This window comes from Tachysurus fulvidraco, chromosome 25 (genome assembly GCF_022655615.1).
Source record: "Tachysurus fulvidraco isolate hzauxx_2018 chromosome 25, HZAU_PFXX_2.0, whole genome shotgun sequence".
Classification (NCBI taxonomy): Eukaryota; Metazoa; Chordata; class Actinopteri; order Siluriformes; family Bagridae; genus Tachysurus; species Tachysurus fulvidraco.
In genome coordinates, this window is record NC_062542.1 from 14,327,672 (window position 1) to 14,348,073 (window position 20,402).

The following is a 20,402-nucleotide window of genomic DNA, read 5'->3' on the forward strand; positions in this document are numbered from 1 at the left end:
ACCGTAACCTGAGAATTAGACATCTCTAGCGTCCCCCCCTTCTTCCCCTGCCTTCTGTCCTTGTCCCTGCCTCCAGCCTGGGAAGAGCCACCCAGCGACCTCTCTGATTGGATCTGCCGGGTTTGTCTTTACGCGGCTCGAGCCGTGCGAGCCCGGAGGACGTGTTTCAACAGATGGTTAGGGCTTGGTGTGTCATCACATCGAAGAAAGGATTAGAGGAGGAAGGTTGTCCTCCAGGAGCTGTGTGGTCCTCACTTACAGCAGTGCAGCTTCAGGAGAGAGCGCAAACTGAGGACACGGGGTCCTCGCTTCTTCTTCAGCACCAGACTTTTCCACTCCTGTGTGTGTGAGTGTGTGTGTCAGGTACTTGGGTTTTATTTTCTCATTTTCATGATTTCTTCTGATTTATCTAAGTTGACTATTTGCTGTCAAGTATGTTTAAAAAAAAATGTTCCTGTTATTTTGCTATAACTGTCCTTCCAGACCCTTTTTAAAACGGAATCCCAAATTGCCACACAACACTTTTATTATGTTGGATAGATTAGTGAATGAAGGACCACACTGCCGCGGTTCTCTAAATAAGTCAACAGGATGCAACTTCGATCTGAACGACTTAAACAAATTCCAAATGTCTGTTTTCCGGGACAGAAGTAATCCTGCGCATCAGTCATTTCAACGTCGTTGTCTTTAACAAATACAGAAAAGCTTCCGGACTGACTGTCAAAGCTGAGACGTGCACTTGAGAAGGGGGGGGGGGGGTTTGAGGAATTTGTGGCTCGCTTCAGTTATTTATCTCCACCGAGTCGCAGAGAGAGTTGAGCATCGAGAGCAAGGGTATGCAGCAGCGAGTGTTATTTATGTATGTCGCTTTGGGCCATGAGGAGCAGAGATCTTGTAATGAAAACAGGCAGGTGCCCAGAATACAGGCATAAAAGCATAAAGCACCGGCGTATGACTAAGGTTTATGTGTAGTAATCAGCTGTGCATGTGTCTCACACTCACTCGTACACACACACACACACACACAGCTAAATGTAACTGACGAAACCACAAATGCAAGGTCAGTGAGTTCAGCATGAGTCAATTCATTACTAATGATCAGCGTGGCACGGCAAGAGGATGTGAATTTAGTAGCTGCTAAGTTTATTGCTGTTGCCTAAAACGACTTCAGTCAGTCAGATTTTTACTACGATTTATTTGACATCTCAAAATGGCTAGAAATGATGCGTCTAAATTGTTCACTTTTTTTTTTTTTTTTTTAAATGATGTTTTTTCCCCAAATTGACAAAAGGCTGAAGTCAGGGAATGATTTATTAAAAATCATAAGAGAACCAAACGTTTCTCTCTCTCTCTCTCTCTCTCTCTGTCTTTTCTCTGCACTGAGACTGATATAAAATAAATCAGAATTAATCCGTGCCAGCTGTTCCGAGTTTCTCCAAAATACTCCAAAGTTCCCTTCATTCTTTTCATTGGAACTTTGACCCTGCTTCTTTTATTCCGATCCCCTCGACACGCCGCACAAAGCGACAGCAGCGTTTTTAACGTATCTACGCCGCCGTTTCTCGTCTATTTGACCAACGCGCTCTCTGTCTTCGATAACAGCAATCCTAAAGCCAGTCTGCATGAGATACGAGATATAAGACGTGACCAACATTTTTCCACCGATCCATAAACAGTGCTTGCAGCTGTTGCAGATTATTTGCGATTCCCGAGAAGCCCGTGCCAACGCAAATATTACTCCTGTAGCCGGTTAGGCAGCATGAAAGTTTGCCTCAAGATCGGAGGCACATTCAGGAAAAGAGCTCTTGGAGTAATAAGTGAAAGTGTGTGTCCTGCGTTTACGATGACTGCCTCTCAATCGCACTCTTTATATTGTGCTCTTACTTCACTTTTCTGACATTTTTCTCCTTTTTATTCATTAATTCAAACCAAAAGCAGGAGCTCCGTTTCTTTTCTTTCCATCAAGAAAGCGGCTGTTTGTAGACCAAGCCGAAGCCGAGCCGCACGTGTTCCGTCTTACTGTCAAACAAATCCCCGGTGCCAGGCACCGTACAATCTGTGGCACTGGTGCCGTTCTGCAGTCGAAGCACTGCTGTTTTATTTATCCAAGTTTAGCGTTAGTTGGGTCAGGTGACGGGTTGATTCCAGGTGAAGTCCTGTAGGTGATGGAGTTCGTCTGAATTTTATTTGCTGCTCTCACTTGTCACTTCACCAGATGATCTGATAATCCTTTGTGTTAGTCACTTTCTCCCAGGCTGAGTGTGTGTGTGTGTGTGTGTGTGTGTGAGAGAGAGAGAGAGAGAGAGAGAGAGAAACATGGAAATTAATTTAAAGCTATATTAAAGCTCTCTCTTTGTTCACCTAAAACAGATCATATGACACGACATCATTCATTTTGATGATTTTTAAAATTCTTTTAAGCACGAGAACATTATTACTTCCATACTGTATTAGCGCCACACACAGAGAAGTAGGAAAAAACCCATCCAGCTCCTTTAAACATTGTCAGATTCGTCCCTCTGGGTTGTCTCGAAAGTTGGCCATTTGAGTCATTGGTACAGTTCGAATTATACCCAAGTGTACAAGCTGAACAATAAAACGACTAATGTATGCATTTTCTTTGCAATAAAAGCATTTATCCTGTAGGATCCTTTAACAATAGATTCTGCCTTTTATTCCCTTCTCACTATCGTGTGTGTGTGTAAGACCGAACTGACTACTGAAGGCAGTAACTAACTGCCCTGCTCTCTGGGGCATTATCAGGCTGTTGATATTTGATCGTGAATTTATGAAACAATAAATTAGTAATACAAGATTTCTGGGTTTTTTTTTTTTTTGTAAAAAGTTTCTAAAGCATCCATAAACATTTTGAGCCTTTTGTAAAAATGTCTAAGCCCCTAAAGGTTTTCTTTTTTTTTTTTTTAATTCTGATTCTGTCAGTTTTGCTTTGTAAGTGGCCTTAAAGGGCAGGGAGTCGATCTGATAAAGGAAATCACACTGCACGCTAAAGTGGCTGTTTATCTCTGTACTTAATAACAGCATCCCACAGGAAGCCAGGACATGCCCTTTTTATTTATTTAATTAATTAATTAATTAATTTTTTTAATGGGCGACTGCAAAGTTCATACGGCTGTAACTTTCAGCACAGACAATTCTTTTGTTTTCTGTTTTTTTTTCACTTGTTTCGTTTTAATGCGAACGAATAATCATTCTAATCGCCTCGTCTTTCATGTCCGTTTGTCGACTTTCGTCACAGAATAAAGTCCTCAGCATGACGACGATCTGAGGTCCAGGAGGGCAAGCATCACTTGTTTTTCCTCCAAGCAAATGAAACTAATAGAGAATGGGAAATGTATGAAGAGAAAGAACAGGAAAATGATGAGCTTCTCTGTTTGTATGAAATCTATCTGAGGTTAAAACAGTCTGAGACAGAGAAATGATTCTGAGTGGACGTCTGCAGACTCCTGCTTCAGCCTCGAAGCCTCAGCCTGAGCATGTCCACCCTGCTGTCCCACCTTTGTTGTGCAGTAATCTGACAATCTGGTTTAGATTTGAAAGAGAAAATGTGCTCCACGTGTGTCACGTGCGATTAAGTGGCCGTCACGACGGATCGGAACAAGGGCCGTTCAAAAGGTGACGCAGCCGGGGAGCTGGCGCTTTCATCCTCCGCTCCTCCAAATACGAGATAATGGAGAACAATTAGAGAAGAAAAAAAAACGGGTGGGGTGGGGGGTTTTGGGGTTGGGGGGTGAGCAAACACACAGCTCTTCTAATAAAAGACAGCATGAGGCACTTTTTAGCTGGTCCCCCCCCCCCCCCCCTTTGTACTTCAAATCACAGGGGGGGTCTCGTGCTTCGTTTGGACCGCGGTTCTGTTCGATTCATTTTGCTGTGCATCTTTGACTACCTTTTTAAGAGCAACAGGGAACTCATTCGGCTTGCAGTTCTACAGTTTTCCATGCGCACGCAGCAACAAAGTAGACCCGATGATGGTTTTAAAGGAATTTTGACCGGTGTGTAAACTGCCCTAGAGCATGTGTTTCTGCTCACTGCAGGATAAACGTCCCTCAGGACGTCCGTACACGAGGTGGCGGTGTACACTTAAAACGGTGACTTTTTTAATCACGACAATTCATTCCAACTTCCCACATAAAGATTTTTGCTCCTTGTGCTAAGATTGGCTAGTAACCTGACAGAGATTAGCAACAAAAAAAAAGGTTTGTCGGGATAAAGTCGCATGTCTCCACTCTTTCATGGTTTCCACGGCGATGGAAGCGAGACCAATCAGCAATCGGACTTCGGTCGAGCGAATCGAGGTTCACGTAGCCTTATTTGTTTATCTGCGTCGTTAAAATAAATCATTTTATCAAGAGGTTAGCTCAGGCACTCTTGATTGAATCGAATGCACCCACACTGCAGAAGTGAAGGGGGGAAAAAAAAGAAACCCATGAACGTTTACTTTTGATAGTTAAACGAACAGCCACAGAAAAACAGACAGAGAAGAGATCTGAGCCAAGTTTGGGATCAGCGGTATTTATGCATGGCATGCTAGCAGACTTGGCTCTACACAGCTCATGTTTGCTCTTCTGGCACCAAGGCATTAAATGAGCATGAATGTTTGGCTGCATGGTCCTTCCAAATGAATCATATGATTGAAAAGATCATACACCTTGAGCGGGAGGCGGAGATTTGAAATGCAGGGACTGGAAAGATTTCATGAGACGTCGAGAGTTAATTGAATTACAAATGTGTGATCGCACGCTTCAAAAAAAGTCTCACACATTTATACCACTTGTGATGGATATAAGGGCCGATCTCGGCACAAGTTATAGGCCCCTCTCTGTCTTTCTCACTCATCTTTCACTTCTCGCCCCATTTTGCTCTCACACTCTGTTTATTTTCCTTTCTTTTTCGTGTTTTCTCTGTTTATACACGTGTGTGAGCGAATACAGAGGCAGGTTGAAAACCATACTACTTTAAACGACCGTCATCTTCGACCGTTCCGCACGGCAGTAAGAGCTCTAACGTGTGACAGACGAGCTCTGGGACGGCGGTTCTCCCAGTCCAGGACTTTTCTCGCATTTCCCACGACTCTTGTCTGCACACGTTCCACATTCTGGAAGTGCAGTGTTTCGCAGAGAGGCAGAAGCTCCACGGCTGGAGGCTGCTGACAGAGTTTTCACCTCTCCTCGACGGGACGCTGAGTGGAATTCCTACAAGCTCCTAAATGCCCCCGAGAGCTTTGCTTTGCTTAGCTTAGTTTTGGGGGGGGCCTTTTACTTTTCAACACTGTTGAGCTGCAGTGTCTGGTTAAGTCGACACTTATGGAAAAAGTGGGCCGATCGTTCCATACTAAAAACTTTACTAACGCTTCCCTTTGCATCACAGAACCCCCGAGGTATTGCTTGGGACTCCCGTCTTTTACAAGAAGGTGCAGCTTCTGCTTTATGTCACATTCAGACTTTCTTTAATTTGTAGTTTTGGATGAAATCACGGTTAAAAAAGGAAGGTGGAAAGTTGAAATCAGAGGAATAAGCGTGTCTTCAGCATAACGAAGTTAATACAATAAACAGAGTCGAGTATAGGGATTATGACATGACCGAAAAGCACTACCTTACAGCAGGTCCGTCTGGTTTAAACCATATTATATTATTATATTATGCGAGTTTTCACAGCGACGACTCCGCACGTCTCGGCGGCGAAGCCTGATGTTCGTTCTGTATTTGTTTGGAATTGAAGCCCAATTCAATTAGGCCCAGCTCATTACAGTAGCACTCATAATCCATTTTCCCTTCATAAACATGTGGTTCGGTGTTATTATTATTCCAAGTTTTATTCTGTAATCATTCAATCAGTCAAAGGCTTCCAAAGTCTCAATAACACAAACCACTTAGACAAGCGTGACGTGTTAACAAAGCCTTTGATTCCCGGCATCGCGTCAAGCAAATCCGTGGAACAAGTGGCCTGGGAGGCATGCTCATTAATCATTAATGGGTCTGCACGGGTCATTGTGTGTAAACCGCCTCAGTGGAGTTTTCATGCCCAGCCACGGGCGTGAGTAATGAGCCTATGAGGCACGACAAAAGCTCTGGAGATGTAAATGACTCGATTTTTAGTTCCACCTAAAGCACTATGCCAGTTTTTTTTTCTTTCCCTTTTTTTCCACACTCCCACCAGTAAAAACTAAGAAGAGTAAAGACTGAACTTTTTTCCCCATAATTCTGAAGCAGAAGTCATTATGAAATATAAGGATTATTGAAGTGGCAAAGTTGCTTTAGCTCATATTCAAACATTAAAGCGGGAGACATGGTTTATTTACGAAGAACAATTACAGGGGTGGAAACTGCGTCTTTTTGGACGCTTTTGACATAGAGAATAAAATTTTTTTTAAAAAAGACGACCGCAGTGTGTAAAAAGTCTTCATTTGGCAGCCCGTCGTGTGGTAGCGGGTAGGTTTCTGAGCTGCAGATGGGAACTATATAGCAGTGGAATATTTTAGATTAGATGTTACTTTACATTGACATCTGGCTAGAAATGTCATGTTTATGTTGAAGCTGTCTATATTTTTCTCCGAATGATTTATCTCTCGTGCGGTGTGTTGGAACCATCCATCGTGGTAAAACCTTCTCTGAGGGAGGGGAAAAAAAGCAAATATTCCCTTCAACACAAAGAAACTTTGTATGTATTCTTTATAGCAGCTGTAATTTTTCTGCAAAATGTAAACTTGTTGTCTACCGATTCTTCCAAAATTTCCCATAAAAACGATCGTTACTCTGCCTGTTTTTCTGTTATTTGTCATCCACTTCTGATCAAAGACTAAATCTTTTGACCGAGACCCTCTGCTGTTTTCATTCATTTTCTTCTTTCACGATCTGTTTTTTTGTGCTTTCTTTATTAACTTAGTGCTTATAAAAGAACCAGCGTCCTGGAAGTCTTTTAAACAAGGCACATCTCAACCTCCTGTCGGAGAGAGGGCAAGGAGAAAGCCTCGCTTGAGCAAAAGCAGTTTGAGCTTGAAAAGGAAAAAAAAACCAAGAAGAATCTCTAGTACTGTAGGTTTTACTACACGGTTGCCAGATTCAAACAGTTCCTCTTTTTTTTTTTTTTTTAGTCATACCTGGCAACTTAATTCTGTTGAAGTGCTTATTAAACAGCTTGTAAGTAGCTGAAAATGCAGAATTCGGCTGTTGGGCCCGGTGCTTTTAGACCTCCTTGAGAGGAGCATTAATTTGTTCTGGTTTATACTTGACTCTGTGTACATATGCCTAGGCAGAGGCAACACAAGCATCATTGTTTGTACACTCATCTGATTGCTTCTTGTACACCAGCTTGATCAATAAGTGATCACATTGTGCTATAATGCACAGAGGATTTTATTGGTACTGCAGCATTTAGCATTCATTTCTGAAGACATGCGTAATCACCGCTCCACCCGATTGCAGGCAGCCACATTATGACCTAAGGTGTATGGAGACCTGACCATTACGCCTCGGTGTTCTTCAAGTGAGCTTTTTGTTATTCCTCTGTAAAGCTCGTTTCCCCTGAACCATACTGCGTCTCATAAAAGTACACAGGAACAGTAAACTGAAATACACGACAGTTCTCAATATTAGGAATGCGGCTGTAGGGATTTGTGCACATTTAAGCCTAAGAAAATTTGTGAGACACTGATGTTGTGTTAGGAGGTCTGTTCAGTGAAGTCGAGATCCTGTCGAGATCTTGCATTTACAGCATTTAGCAGATGCCCTTATTCAGAGCGACTTATATTTTTATCTCATTTTGTGCAATTGAGGGTTAAGGGCCTTGCTCAGGGGCCCAGCAATGGCAGCTTGGTGGACATAGGAATTGAACTCACAACCTTCCGATTGGTAGCCCAACACCTTAACCACTAGGCTACCACATCCCCATGGAGCTTCCTGGATTTGACTTTGTGCATGGGGGCTTGCTAGAACATTTTTGTATTTTCTTTTTTTTAAGGGAAATCTTCATTTTAAGGCATAAAGACATTCATCAATTGTGTGCTTTTAACTTTGTGGTAAGAGTTTGGGGGAAGACAACATATGGTTGTGATGATCAGGTGTTTGGATACTTTGGCTCCGTAATGTTTAAAGCTAAGCTGATGAGTATCAGCACTCCTACAGTAATGGAGATGCTGCAGGCTGATCCTTGTACCACTGTGGAACTTGTGCTATTCTTCTGTCACTATCAGCTTGTGGGGTTTCTGAGCCAATGGGGACCTCTTTCTGTGGTTTATAATGGATTATGAAATATCACAAAACTCTCTAAGGTCACATTTTCCTTCTCTTCCCAGCCGGAGCTCTCAGACATGAAGGCTAGTGTAGACGACATGGCTTATTGTAAGGATTAGTGTGGGATTTTGCATGGGTTTAAGAGTGTGAGAAGGCTCTGTGACTTGCGGCTCACATGCAGTCGTATGGATGCCAGGTGTCCGTTCCAGCTGTGAAGATGATGGAGACGCTCATCTGTCTGCTGGTGCTCTCCGGGTTTACTGTATTCTGTTACTACTGTGTTTGGTGGGTGGTATAGCAAGGTGGCATGGCTCTTGACTGAGTCAGTCCCTCCATTGCCTAATGCATCATCAGTTTATACCTCAGATGAAAGTTTATAACCTTTTGATATTTTATTCCCAGGTCCAGATATCTTGACTTGATTACCGGACTTTCAAAATGTCTGCAGTGTATGAGATCCCTGAAAGCAGCGGAGCTTCTTATGGGTTTTTAATAATTTTCCTCTTAGTACATTCCTCGAGAGACACACACATTTCCGAGCAGACCACCCGGTGCCACAGTAAGCAAGACTTTGAAGTCCTGGTTGCTTTAATATGATCACACATTTACAAGCATTTATAATTAATGAAAAGCCACTGCCAAGTCAGTTGGGTACAAAGCTTTGCACCCTCTTGTTTCATTCAGGGATTAATTTTGGGCCCGCTCTCATTGTTTAGTCTAAATATTACTCATTACCATTTCTTATAAACCACATCATCAGTGTATTAAAATTGGTGACTGTAATAAAGTCTGAGACTTTATCTGTGCTCCCCATTCTGCTCCGTGCAATCAGTAAAAGTTAACAGGTGTGTGTGTGTGTGTATACATATATATTTGTGTGTGTGTATGTGTGTGTGTGTGTGTGTGTGTGTGTGTGTGTGTATATATATATATATATATATATATATATATGTGTGTGTGTATGTATGTGTGTGTGTATATGTGTATATATATATATATATATATATATATATATATATATATATATACACATACATACATACATACATACAGTGTGTGATATATTGATATATATATATATATATATATATATATATATATATATATATATATATATATATATATATATATATAGTGTGTGTGTGTATATATATATATATATATATATATATATATATATATATATATATATATATATATATATATATATATATATAATTTTTTTTTTTTTTTACCCCAAAGTACTTATAAACTGTACATTTTTATACACCACTACTAGCATGGGGTTCTGGAATTCGTTTAGTTTTCTATAAAAGCACAAGACTTACTTGCCTTTACAAAGTTATGTGAGTAAGAGAAAGGGCTGGTGTGGAAATGACTGCCTGGGTCACTCTGCAGAGGTGTGTGGTATGTCATCAGTGAAAGCCAGAGTGTCTGTATGGCATTCTCTCAACAGTGATTAAGTCAAATGACCCAGTGAACCAAGAACAAAGTGAAACCACTTCAGTGGGCTGGCACATTCCTGCTCTCACCACGTAATCAGCACTTAAGCCCACCAGCAAAAAAGCTCCTCATAGAGCTCTGCTTCAGTAAACGAGTATGTTTGGACTTTCTGTAGGTTGGATACTGTAGCTGGGTTAGAATCTTTTAAGGCCGGTGCAGTTTATAGGCCCATTTTTTTCACTGGTTTAGATCATGTTTGCAAAGAGCGGTCACAGAACCATCCTGAATTTGAATTAAATCTTGCCCGTTCTTTGTTTTTTATGGCTTTAACATTAGTTTTATACTTTTTTTTTTTTAGTACAGCCATAGCAACTTCGTGTTACTAGTGCTGTGTGTGTGGACAGAGCACTCGTTGACAGAGGCTCTATGTGCTTGCGGTGTGTTCTGGCCACAGGCCTGCTTGGCACGATGGGATTTCACACACTGCGCTGCTCAGTGTGCGCGCCCACCTCCGCCAGATCCTGGCCCATTACAAAAATGTTTGCAAAACCCAAACCTCACCATACACCGCTTCTGCGGCTCGAGCCAGCCACCGCACCTCTGGTGGGAATAATCAGCATACAGATGCATGTATGCATGCAGCCCTTTATACCCCACTAAACACACACAAACACCCACACTCTCCCTCTTACTGTATATACTTCCAATCCCAGATGACCGAGTCAGCACTTTCATTTGCTTCTGTTCAGTTCACTTGCTTTAGGGTAATCTTTAAATTTCCTTTTATGTAATGAGGGGGAAAATGGCAAATTTTGGCCTGTAGATTTTAGCCATCGCAAGGAAAAGATACCAAATACATTGAGGTTGCGAAACTGGATATTATACAGGATTGCTAGGGATTGGAGTTGTCTTGTTGTCTCTTGCATTGCTTGAGTTTGGCTTTATCTTAATATTCCATGTGTTTATGTATTACTGTTCCATGGATTTATTGGTATTGTTGGAATCGGCATTATCTTAATGACTCAAGTTTATGCCTTTCTGTGATTTTTTTTGAGTTGCTTGGTATTGACATCATCTTCTCCAAACTTCAAGAATCGATCTTACTTAAACTATGATGATCAGGTCAGTCTCCTTTCTACCTTTTAATACTCTCATCCAGAGGTCTAACTTTAAAAAAAAAAACAAATAGGTGAATTTTGCAGTCGATATTAGCTGGTAGATGCTTGCACCGAAACCAGATGTGTGGGAAGTCTGAGCTGCTCGGACATGGCAGGATGAAACGGTGTGGTTTAGTCAGATTCTGCAAGCGATCCTGATGCGAGTCGCTGCCGGACGCCAACGGACGGAAAAAAAAAAGAGAAAACGTATTGCACAAAAGGATTTTGATGGATGAACTGAAAACCCCAGGTTTTCAACTGGTTGCATCAGTCTGGTGGCTAAATCCAAAGGGAATAATAGGGGCTGTTATACAACTACACTAAGTAGGTGGTGAAAGAGGGATTTTCCTTACGGTAATTAGGGGAACTCGGAGCTGTTACAGTTACATATACTTTCGGGGTAGTTCTGTTATGGCTTGTTGCGTTTTAAGACCGACCCCGTTTATGCTGATGAACGTCTGCAAGAAAATTAAGTTAATTAATAATTAAAAATTATTCAGTTGTGAACAAAGCGGTTTGAATACAGGCCACATTTTGTAGATTTTTACAGCATTGCTAAACTAGTAGTCATCTTATCATTTCAAATATACTTCAGAAAAATAATCTTACAATAGTGCTATGCAAGATTTCTGACCAACATCTATACAGTAAGCTCCACCCTCCAGCCAAACTAGACTTGCTTTGCATTATTAAAAAGGACACATGAGGCATTGATGGTTTAAACCAGGCAGTTCGGGGTCTGCTCAGGGAAAGGGCAAGCCTAGTGCTATTTTCACTGCAATTGAAATACCTCGCTACAACAGAGGATGGTGCATATTATGGACCGATACTTTAAGTCGATCCGATCAGCTAAATCAGCCCCACCTTAGATCTGTCATTCGCTTTGGTTTATTAGGCCAGATGACTAAATAATATCCTACTTCAAAAATTAGTGCAGTTGGAAAAAATGTTCCCCATCAGGACACTGATATTTTCATTCTCAGCTGTGTTACCCATTGACCCCTGATATGCATTACGTTCTTTAGACCCAGGGGACTGTGGGTTGGATTCGCTTGCCTACATCATCGTTTCTTGCTACGCCTTGCCAAGTCTCTTTTTGCTATTGTCTCATAAATCTACATGGCCAAAAACACAGCTGCATTGCCGAGCAGAAGCCTTCGTAATTTGGTCTACCATTGTTTATACAGAGAGGGCAGGAAAAAAAAAGGGGGATACAGCATAATGATGGGAGTAAAGATTATGGATTGTGGTGAAGGACCCTCCGTCTGTCTTTCTATTAATCTGAAAATTACCCCCATTTTCACCAGGGCCTCTTTTTGGCAGCTGTGCATCAGGCTGAAAGCTGGCATAGTAACCTTTTTGTTTTTCTTCTTTGAACCTTGAAGACTATTTTTCCCTTTCTTTTATCCCAAAAATTATTCCTTGATCCTAGCTCTAATTAATATGGTAGAGGCTAATTTACTGGGTCATTTGGTCTAATCCCTTTAAACGGTAACTGGTGAGAGATGATGCTCTTTTTGCTGGGCATCTGTGGCCCAAGAGAAAGTGTTGGTCTGTATGGCAGGGAGGCCCACGATAAGTGGCATCACAAAACGGATATGCAGATGAGCTTGAAAAGACGCACAAGGTAATGAATGACTGGCTTTTAATTTATTTGGCAAAGAGTGTAGTACATTATAGTCTGCACTAATGTCTGGGGTCGTCTTGTGGTTGTCATAATCGTATTCATTGAAACTGTTTATTTTGTAAATGACTTAAATCCAACACGAAGCTGAACTTCATTTAGATGTCTCTGTGCACTCGTGTTACTTTCCCGCTCACGTACCTTTCCATTTATGATCACTCTTGAGAACAGCACGGTCTACAGGATTCCTGACTGGCATATTTATTACCCCTTAGGAGCGTGTGCGCACTTTAGCCCTCACCCCAGGCGAGCGCAGACATCCAGCAGTCTGCGTACCAGCTCTCCTAGAGCACCGGCTTGTTCGAGAACAAAATAGCGCTTGCTTGTCAGGCTACTTTAAAGCTCTGGATGCTAGTCGCACTTGTACCTTATACTGCAGCACAATTGCTTGCACAACGGTTTGTCATGAGCCAGAGAAGACTGCCAGTTCTTCAGCAGGACGTTTCATCAATAAACATGAACATTAAAATAGTTGCATGCCAGGCCTGTGCTATTTTGACCAGGGTGGAATAGTGGAAGGCCAGCAGCAGTGGTCTGCTCCTTTGTATCCCGCTGCTCGTGGAAAAGGGTAAAAGTGGATGACTGCGTTCGCCTCAGACCTCTGAGGCAGCCAAGCACTTTCCTTAAGTGGTGGGTTAGAACAGGACTCCTATCGCTACATGCCTCTGAGGAGCCTCCGACTATCACCAGGCTTGATGGCGCAGACGTTTTTTTTTTTGTTTTGTTGGTTTTTTTCCTGAATAATGGGGTAATTAAAAAGCAAGCCGTAATTTCGGACCTTCCAAAGCTAAAAATAGAGGTGCCGTTTCATTCTAACCATTTTGTAAAATTGCAGTTCTCCGGTTTAATTTAAGTACATCTGTTTGAATTGAGGGGTAGTGGTGTGGTAATTCTGCTGGAGGTTGTCGAGGTGCTAAATAGCTGGTGGATCATATATCAGACCACGACATTTGGCATACCATCACACACGATATTTGAATGTAGGTATAGTACTGTTTGTTTTTGTTAAATAAACACAGCATTGTTGCACTGGGAATTTTTTACTTCTGACTGTTCTCCAACCTCAACTACCATCACTCGAGTTCATAATTGGCCACAGACCTGTCAAAGCCCCAGAACTGCTCGTCCGGTCATTTGCGTTTGTTTGTGTGTGAAATCTTTGGATCAATTTCCCAAAATACATACAAACCAGTAGCTTAATTCAAACCACCGCGACCCAGTCCAGGTAATTACTAAAGGATAAACACACTGCCCACCACAGCACGTTCATTACAATAATTCATGGTCTTTCTATAGGTCCTGTGAGCTTCATATCTGACCACTCGCTCTTGAGTTATAAGGAAGGTAAAAAGCTCCTGTTTGTGCAACTTTTTTTCGCTTGGTCTGGTAGGAATCCAGGTTCTATGCAGTGCACGCCTCTAGTCTCAACAAGATGCCCTGTGAACCTAAAGGCATGCTTTCAAAAACCTCCGGTGTCCAGTATTCTTACCCTTTTATGTTAAATAATAATCTTATACATATCTGGCGGAATCCTCGTATCTCCAAAACCGTTATTTTTCAGGAAATTAAAAAAAACAACCACTATCTTATCTGCAATGCCCAGGGTTTAGCCCTGTCCTCAGGGTTTAATTCCTGTCCTCAGACGAGCACCAGAACCAGCGGGGGTAAAGTTCTTTTTTTTGAGCCCAGTGTTTTGAAGACATTTACCTCAGAAGACGTGTCGATTCGTTGTGACTCTTCTTGAGGAGAAATATACCGCGAAGCTCTCCCGCGGAGCGAGGAAGAGGTGGACAGTTGAAGTGTCCAATGGAGTTATGAGATTTGCGCTCAAGCTATTTTCAAGACTTTAGATCGGTTAATAACTTGTAAAAAATAACAGACCCATGTGGGGACTGACCGATAGCATCGATATGTGGAAAAAATATGAAATTGACAAAATTTGGACATACGAGGTTTCCGCCCGACAGTGACGATATATAATATGCACTTGTATGCAAGTGAGCGAAGGTGGACCATCTGGTGATTAGACCAAAGTTTCCATGATGCATATTTTGATGTCCCGTTATGTCCAAGGACAAAAAGTGCTTCAAACTGGCTAGATTTCTTCCTCATATCATCTCAGGGAGATTTTCCTCACTGCTTTCTCAGTGTGCTCATTATGGATCTAAATTTACATCTTGATTTCTGTAAAGCTCTTGACAAAATGGCAATGCAAATGAAGTTGAATTGCCCTAGGTGTAGGCCTGTGTGTAAATTCTGGTGTCTGAACCCTGCTTCCTGTCCAGTAGGGGTTTATACAAATAGCACCAATGTTTGCACAGCCTAGCGGTGCGGACTTGGCCGGCTTGCCCTCGCACTGCCTGTCACCAACCTTCGCTGTCCAAAAAAGCACTTAAATCTTTATCTGAGAAACTGCTTATCAGCCGCAGTGATTTACTACTGAAGCACCATTCGGTGTTTTTTTTTTTTTTTAACATGCAAACATGGAAATGTGTATTTTGAGGGATCTCACACACACCCTTTGTCTGAGTAGGTTCTTGTGTGCAAACGTTACTGAGAAGATTGGAATACATTGATGATGAAAGCTCAGGTGCATATTTGTTTCAGCTCATCGATCCCAGACAAAGATCGGGCAACCTGGTGCCCCTAGAGATGTGAACAGTAACGTCATTCATGGTCAAGTGTATGTGTCGGGGCTTTTTTGCACCGTAATTGTTGGTCTAATTAGGTGAGAATGGATTCATTTTAATTAGTTTGGAATGATCTCCTGATGCACGGGTAAAACTGTTTCCCAAGGCGTGAAAACTTCCCGCTTGCCAAAATGTGGTCCGTGTCCTCTTCAGCGACGTGTAGCGCCCACCCCCAACCTCCCACCGCCCACAGTAGAGAGGTTAATGTAGCGGAACCTCTGCCTCCCTGTCCTCCCTCTCCTCGCTCTCCTGGGACCTTCATTCCCCACCAGCCATCCTGCAGGGGTCATCACACCCAGATCATGATTGACACCTCGGCACTAAACCCCGATTGGCTTCAGGCTGTCATCACCAGCCAGTGGGAACACTTCTGTGAGTGGATCTCAATGGGACAGACAGGGAGAGAAAGAAAGAGAGGAACTGTGAGAATACTGGTGTGCCAGCACGCACAGGAAGCAAATACATTGCCCTCGGGTCTCTCCGGTTTTTGGATTTTGTGTGTACGTTTTTGAGGAGAAAGGAAAAATTATGAGAGCAGGATAAGCACTTTGCAGGTAGGATTTAAAAGATTAGATCAAGTTTTGACTCGTCCATTTTCTAACCGCTAGTAGCTCCGAGTGAAATCATTTTGATGAATGAAGACGTTGCATACGTGCCGTGCAGCGGATTTACCCATAAATGCGTTGTAGCAGCCATTTATCAGGATACTCTGTCGAAAAGTGCTGCACTTTATACAACAGATGTTCCTGTAAAACCTTCGGTTTGAGGATCTCGACTACACAGAGATGACATTAAGTTTAAGAGCCTCTGTGAACGATTAATCAGGTGCGAGTGTGTTTAAATATTTAGCCGCATATCTGGAACAGTCATTTTAGGGTTTTTTTCAGTCTCCGTCTTTAAGACCGATTCCATTTCTCTCAGCCAAAGTACCATTTTGATTTTACCACAATTTTCCAAAGGATTTTACATATTAAATGTACATATGTTGTGACATGCCCTTTTTTTTTTCTTTCTTTATTTCTTTCAGATTTGCTCATAAGAAACTGCAGAGCACAGCATCATCCTCTCTTCCATCATGAAGCCTGAGTACCTGGCATTGCTGTTGGCATTCTCTCTGGCCGCCCCACTGTCCTGCTCAGCCTCCACCACACGGAACCAGAGCCTCCGGGGACGAGTGCAGCGCGATCGCCGTAACATACGCCCCAACATCATCCTCATCATGACCGATGACCAGGACGTAGAGCTGGGTGAGTACATTTCATCCAGATGGAGACTGATAAACAGAACAAAACATTTCCTACTTAATTATCTGATTTGTAGAGATACACAAACCTTATGAATGCACTTCAGTGGAAATTTAACCCTTGTATGTTGTTCGTATGTTTGTTACTCAGCCGGTGTTCGTGGGTCTGGGGGACACACTGCATTTTTGGGTTTTTAATTCAACACAATCAAAAATTTGATGATAAAATACTCTACAGATGTTTACTTCATCCCAATTACAAGCAATATAAACAGCATATATGGTTAATATTTGCCCTTTACCTTTTATTACATCACATTTTTTTAATTAAAGTGCTACTAGTTTTTTGTTGTTTTTTTAATAAAATGTAATAAAAAAAAGAAAATCAAATTTAATCAAGTTATGAGTGAGGAAAAAATCAACAGATTTACAAGGAAGCAAAGTTTTTCAAAACTATTGATGTTTATGAATTATGGGTCCCACAGACCTGAACATCATACAAGTGTTAAATAAAGCAAAATAAATTGATTCTAATGTGAATGTTTTCTCCAGTTTAACAGTAATAGAAATTAATACCAAGAACAATAATAATTTTTATTTTTATCAATAATGGTAATTAATTAAGTAAATTAAAATTACTAACAAAAGGTAAAAAAAAAATTTAAATATATAATAGCAGTGATGGAAAGAAGAAACAAATATAAAAATATATATTATAATAATACAATAATTACAAAGTAAATGATTATAAATCTAAAGCTTCTGAATCTGAATGACTTAAAAAAATCTGAGCAAATAACATTGGTACAAAAATGATACGTGATTTAATGACTTGAGAGCTTCGACATCTGAGACACATTTTCGGAAGTGAGTCTTGCTCCCATTCTGTCCAACAGAGCAATTAAAATTTGTTTGGCTTTTTTTTTAAACACTCTTAAACATGTCAAATCCTCAAGCTTACCTGCTGTTAGCTACTTGTTCATTAGTGGAAATGTTTGTGTTTTGTTGTTGCTACGGTAACGATTATACTACTTCCATACTAATAAATTTGGCTTGTGTGAATGTAAACAGAGATTTTCAACACGGTGTCAAATTTAGGGAGAAAATAAACAGTTCCTACGAAATTTGCAAAAACCATAGCGATTGTGGTCCCGAGCCACGAAACTCTGGTTCTGAATCAAAGACGTAAGATTAACCGAATATACATTTATAGAGAGCTTCATTTCCCAGTTTTGTCCTCTTTGAACTAAACACGCTTGTTTTCATGCAAGTTCTTCGTTACTTACCCGAGCCAGCCAGGAAAAAGTGAGCCGTGTTCAGCATCAGTGTTTTTTAGCCGGCGTGACTCAGCAGTCGAGTCGTTCTGACTTGTGCCAAGACAACTGCAGTATGTCAGACGCAATCTGGGAACCTAACTGTCATCACTTTGACCATATAACACTCTGACTTGCTCTTACTGTGTCATGTGAAAGGTCTTTCCAGCCATTCTGCATTTTAACCTTCTAACTGGAAACAGACTTCTTCAGTGCGGACCTTGAGGCTCCTAATCACATCCTTATCGATGACTTGAAGCATGAAACGTTCCTGGGGTTTATTATATGCCATCAGGATCAGTGATGCTTTTTTTTGTTTGTTTTACTTGCCCTGTGCAGGCTCATTGCAGGTAATGAACAAAACTCGCAGAATCATGGAGGAAGGCGGTACGTCGTTCACAAACGCCTTTGTGACGACGCCCATGTGCTGCCCGTCCCGCTCGTCCATGCTGACGGGGAAGTACGTTCACAACCACAACACGTACACCAACAACGAGAACTGCTCCTCTCCCTCATGGCAGGCACAGCACGAACCCCGTTCCTTCGCTGTCTACCTCAACAACACGGGCTACAGGACAGGTACGAATATCAGGAATCGTTGTGTTTCTCTGCTGTTATCTCATACTGTATTTAATAGCATGTATAATTGTGTTAGCTGTCGCATTTCTCCGGTCTGATCGGTCAGATTATTGCGTTAACTCATTTCCTACCGTATAACGGTTTATATAAATACCTTATTGTTTCTATAGTAACGGCTCATTCACAGTGACATGTATAGCAGATGCTTAACGATATCCATAGCCAAGCGGCAAAATGATCTGTGGTTTAAAAAGTCAAAGTTTCCTATATTCAGTAAATATCGTATACAAAAGGAATCTCTAAGATCAGCTCTGGGTAACAGTTACTAATATTTCCGACAGAGGAAAGACTTCAGGACTGTAACAACATGTCAGTTCACATGCATCTCGAAAGACAAATTTTCCATACACTCGGCACCTGCTCAAGCTAAACCGTGCCAAGAACTAAGTGACCATGAGTGCAACCAAACCAGCACTTTTAACACGTATCATCTCTCTCTGTTAAACCTTTAAGAAGATGAAATTGTTCAATCTACTAGTGGAGGTTGGTCTGCAATTACCTGCACAGACTGGCTGCTTGCCCAACTCTCGGGAGATGCGTTTTAATTTGGCTTAAAAAACCCGTAATGTAAGCAGACTTTTAAAAGCAGAGCACTCATGGATATCATTAAAATGGCAGCATTGAGAAATTGAGCTCTCAATTACTGCCTTTTCTTTTGAACCCGTAAGAAGACGAACGAAACTTTTCATCTAGTAAGTAAGAAAAAATACACAGTAATGATAGTTTTGGTGTTTGACGGCTTGTGCCTTGGTTTCTCAAAGCTTTCTTCGGAAAATACCTCAACGAGTACAACGGCAGCTACATTCCTCCTGGGTGGCGTGAGTGGGTGGGTCTCATCAAAAATTCCCGCTTCTATAATTACACAGTCTGTCGGAACGGCTACAAGGAGAAGCACGGCGCAGACTACGCCAAGGTATGTTTCAGTTCACGGCTTCGTCGCAGTCACCTTGCAGGGATTTGTAATCCCGTCACCCCTGTTATTTTTAACTTCAGGCCCAATTGTAAGGTCTGTTCTCGGATAATTGTAAGGTTTGCTTGCTCGTAATCCCAGGTCGATCTAAACTGCTTGGAATCTGATTAAATTAGAGGGAATGTTCTGAGCTGGTGTGGCATCTCCTCATTTGTGCAACACTGTCTTATGTTATCAAACGCTTCCCCGACAAGTCTTAGGCCACGTTCACACTGCAAGTCTTAATGCTCAATTCGGATATTTTGCTCAGATCTGATTACCATTTAAAATGTGGCCTATATCAGATACCAGTGTGAACTGTTTGCTGTTTCGAACTGACCCGCATGCGCAAACGAACGATAACAATGATGTCACACGCAGCACGCCGTTGCGCTAAAGTTGGCGAGGTTATGGAGGAAGTAAGTGTTTTCGCTTTTCTTTCTAAATGTTTGTGTAATGGCAGCACAGAGACGCAGTGTTTCGAAAATCTTCGGATGTCGGGGGCAACTTTTTGATTATTTGATCCATTTTGTAGGCGTAGTCACGTCTGATGTAGATTGACATAAAAGTCGCATCAAATCCGACTTGGCTGTTCACACTGCGGCCACATTGGAAAAAATCTTGATTTGGGTCTGATTCAGGACCACATATGGAAGTGGTCTGAATCTGATTTGGAAAAAATCAGATCTGGGCTAGATTTGAGCATTCACACTACTCCTGAAGAAGTCTGACCTGGTCACTTGGCCCCAAAAAAATCAGATTTGGGCCACTTTTACCTGCAATGTGAACGGGGCTTTAGAGCGGAAATTGCCTTGGGCCCTACAGTTTTTGTTTGTGCTACTTAAAAGCTATGGACACCATTTAGATCTATATGGAACCAATAATTGAGTATAAAGCAAAAAGAAAACTGCACTATCAAGAATGTATCTTCTCAGACTCATAATTTTACCAGTCTTCCAAAGAAGTACAGTTTTTCCTGTGTGGAATTCGAGCTGAGGTTTCTTGGTTTTGACTTTATGAGCATGTCTGATGGGT

General features: G+C 41.6%; 1 protein-coding gene across 6 annotated transcripts in view; it reads left to right on the plus strand.

The window, feature by feature from the left end:
• Positions 1 to 20,402, plus strand: part of sulf1 (sulfatase 1) — a 94,464-nt gene that overhangs the window by 50,716 nt on the left and 23,346 nt on the right. For 2 of the 6 annotated variants that reach the window (XM_047808726.1, XM_047808729.1), the window contains exons 1-4: positions 27 to 363; positions 16,251 to 16,470; positions 18,119 to 18,358; positions 19,180 to 19,331. In XM_047808726.1, coding sequence (XP_047664682.1) covers positions 16,299 to 16,470; positions 18,119 to 18,358; positions 19,180 to 19,331 — 564 coding nt within the window. In that variant the 5' untranslated portion in view covers positions 27 to 363; positions 16,251 to 16,298. Of the gene's footprint in view, positions 1 to 24; positions 364 to 16,250; positions 16,471 to 18,118; positions 18,359 to 19,179; positions 19,332 to 20,402 lie in introns of those variants that run through there. The other 4 variants (XM_027174643.2, XM_047808730.1, XM_047808728.1 and 1 more) reach the window with 4 other exon arrangements.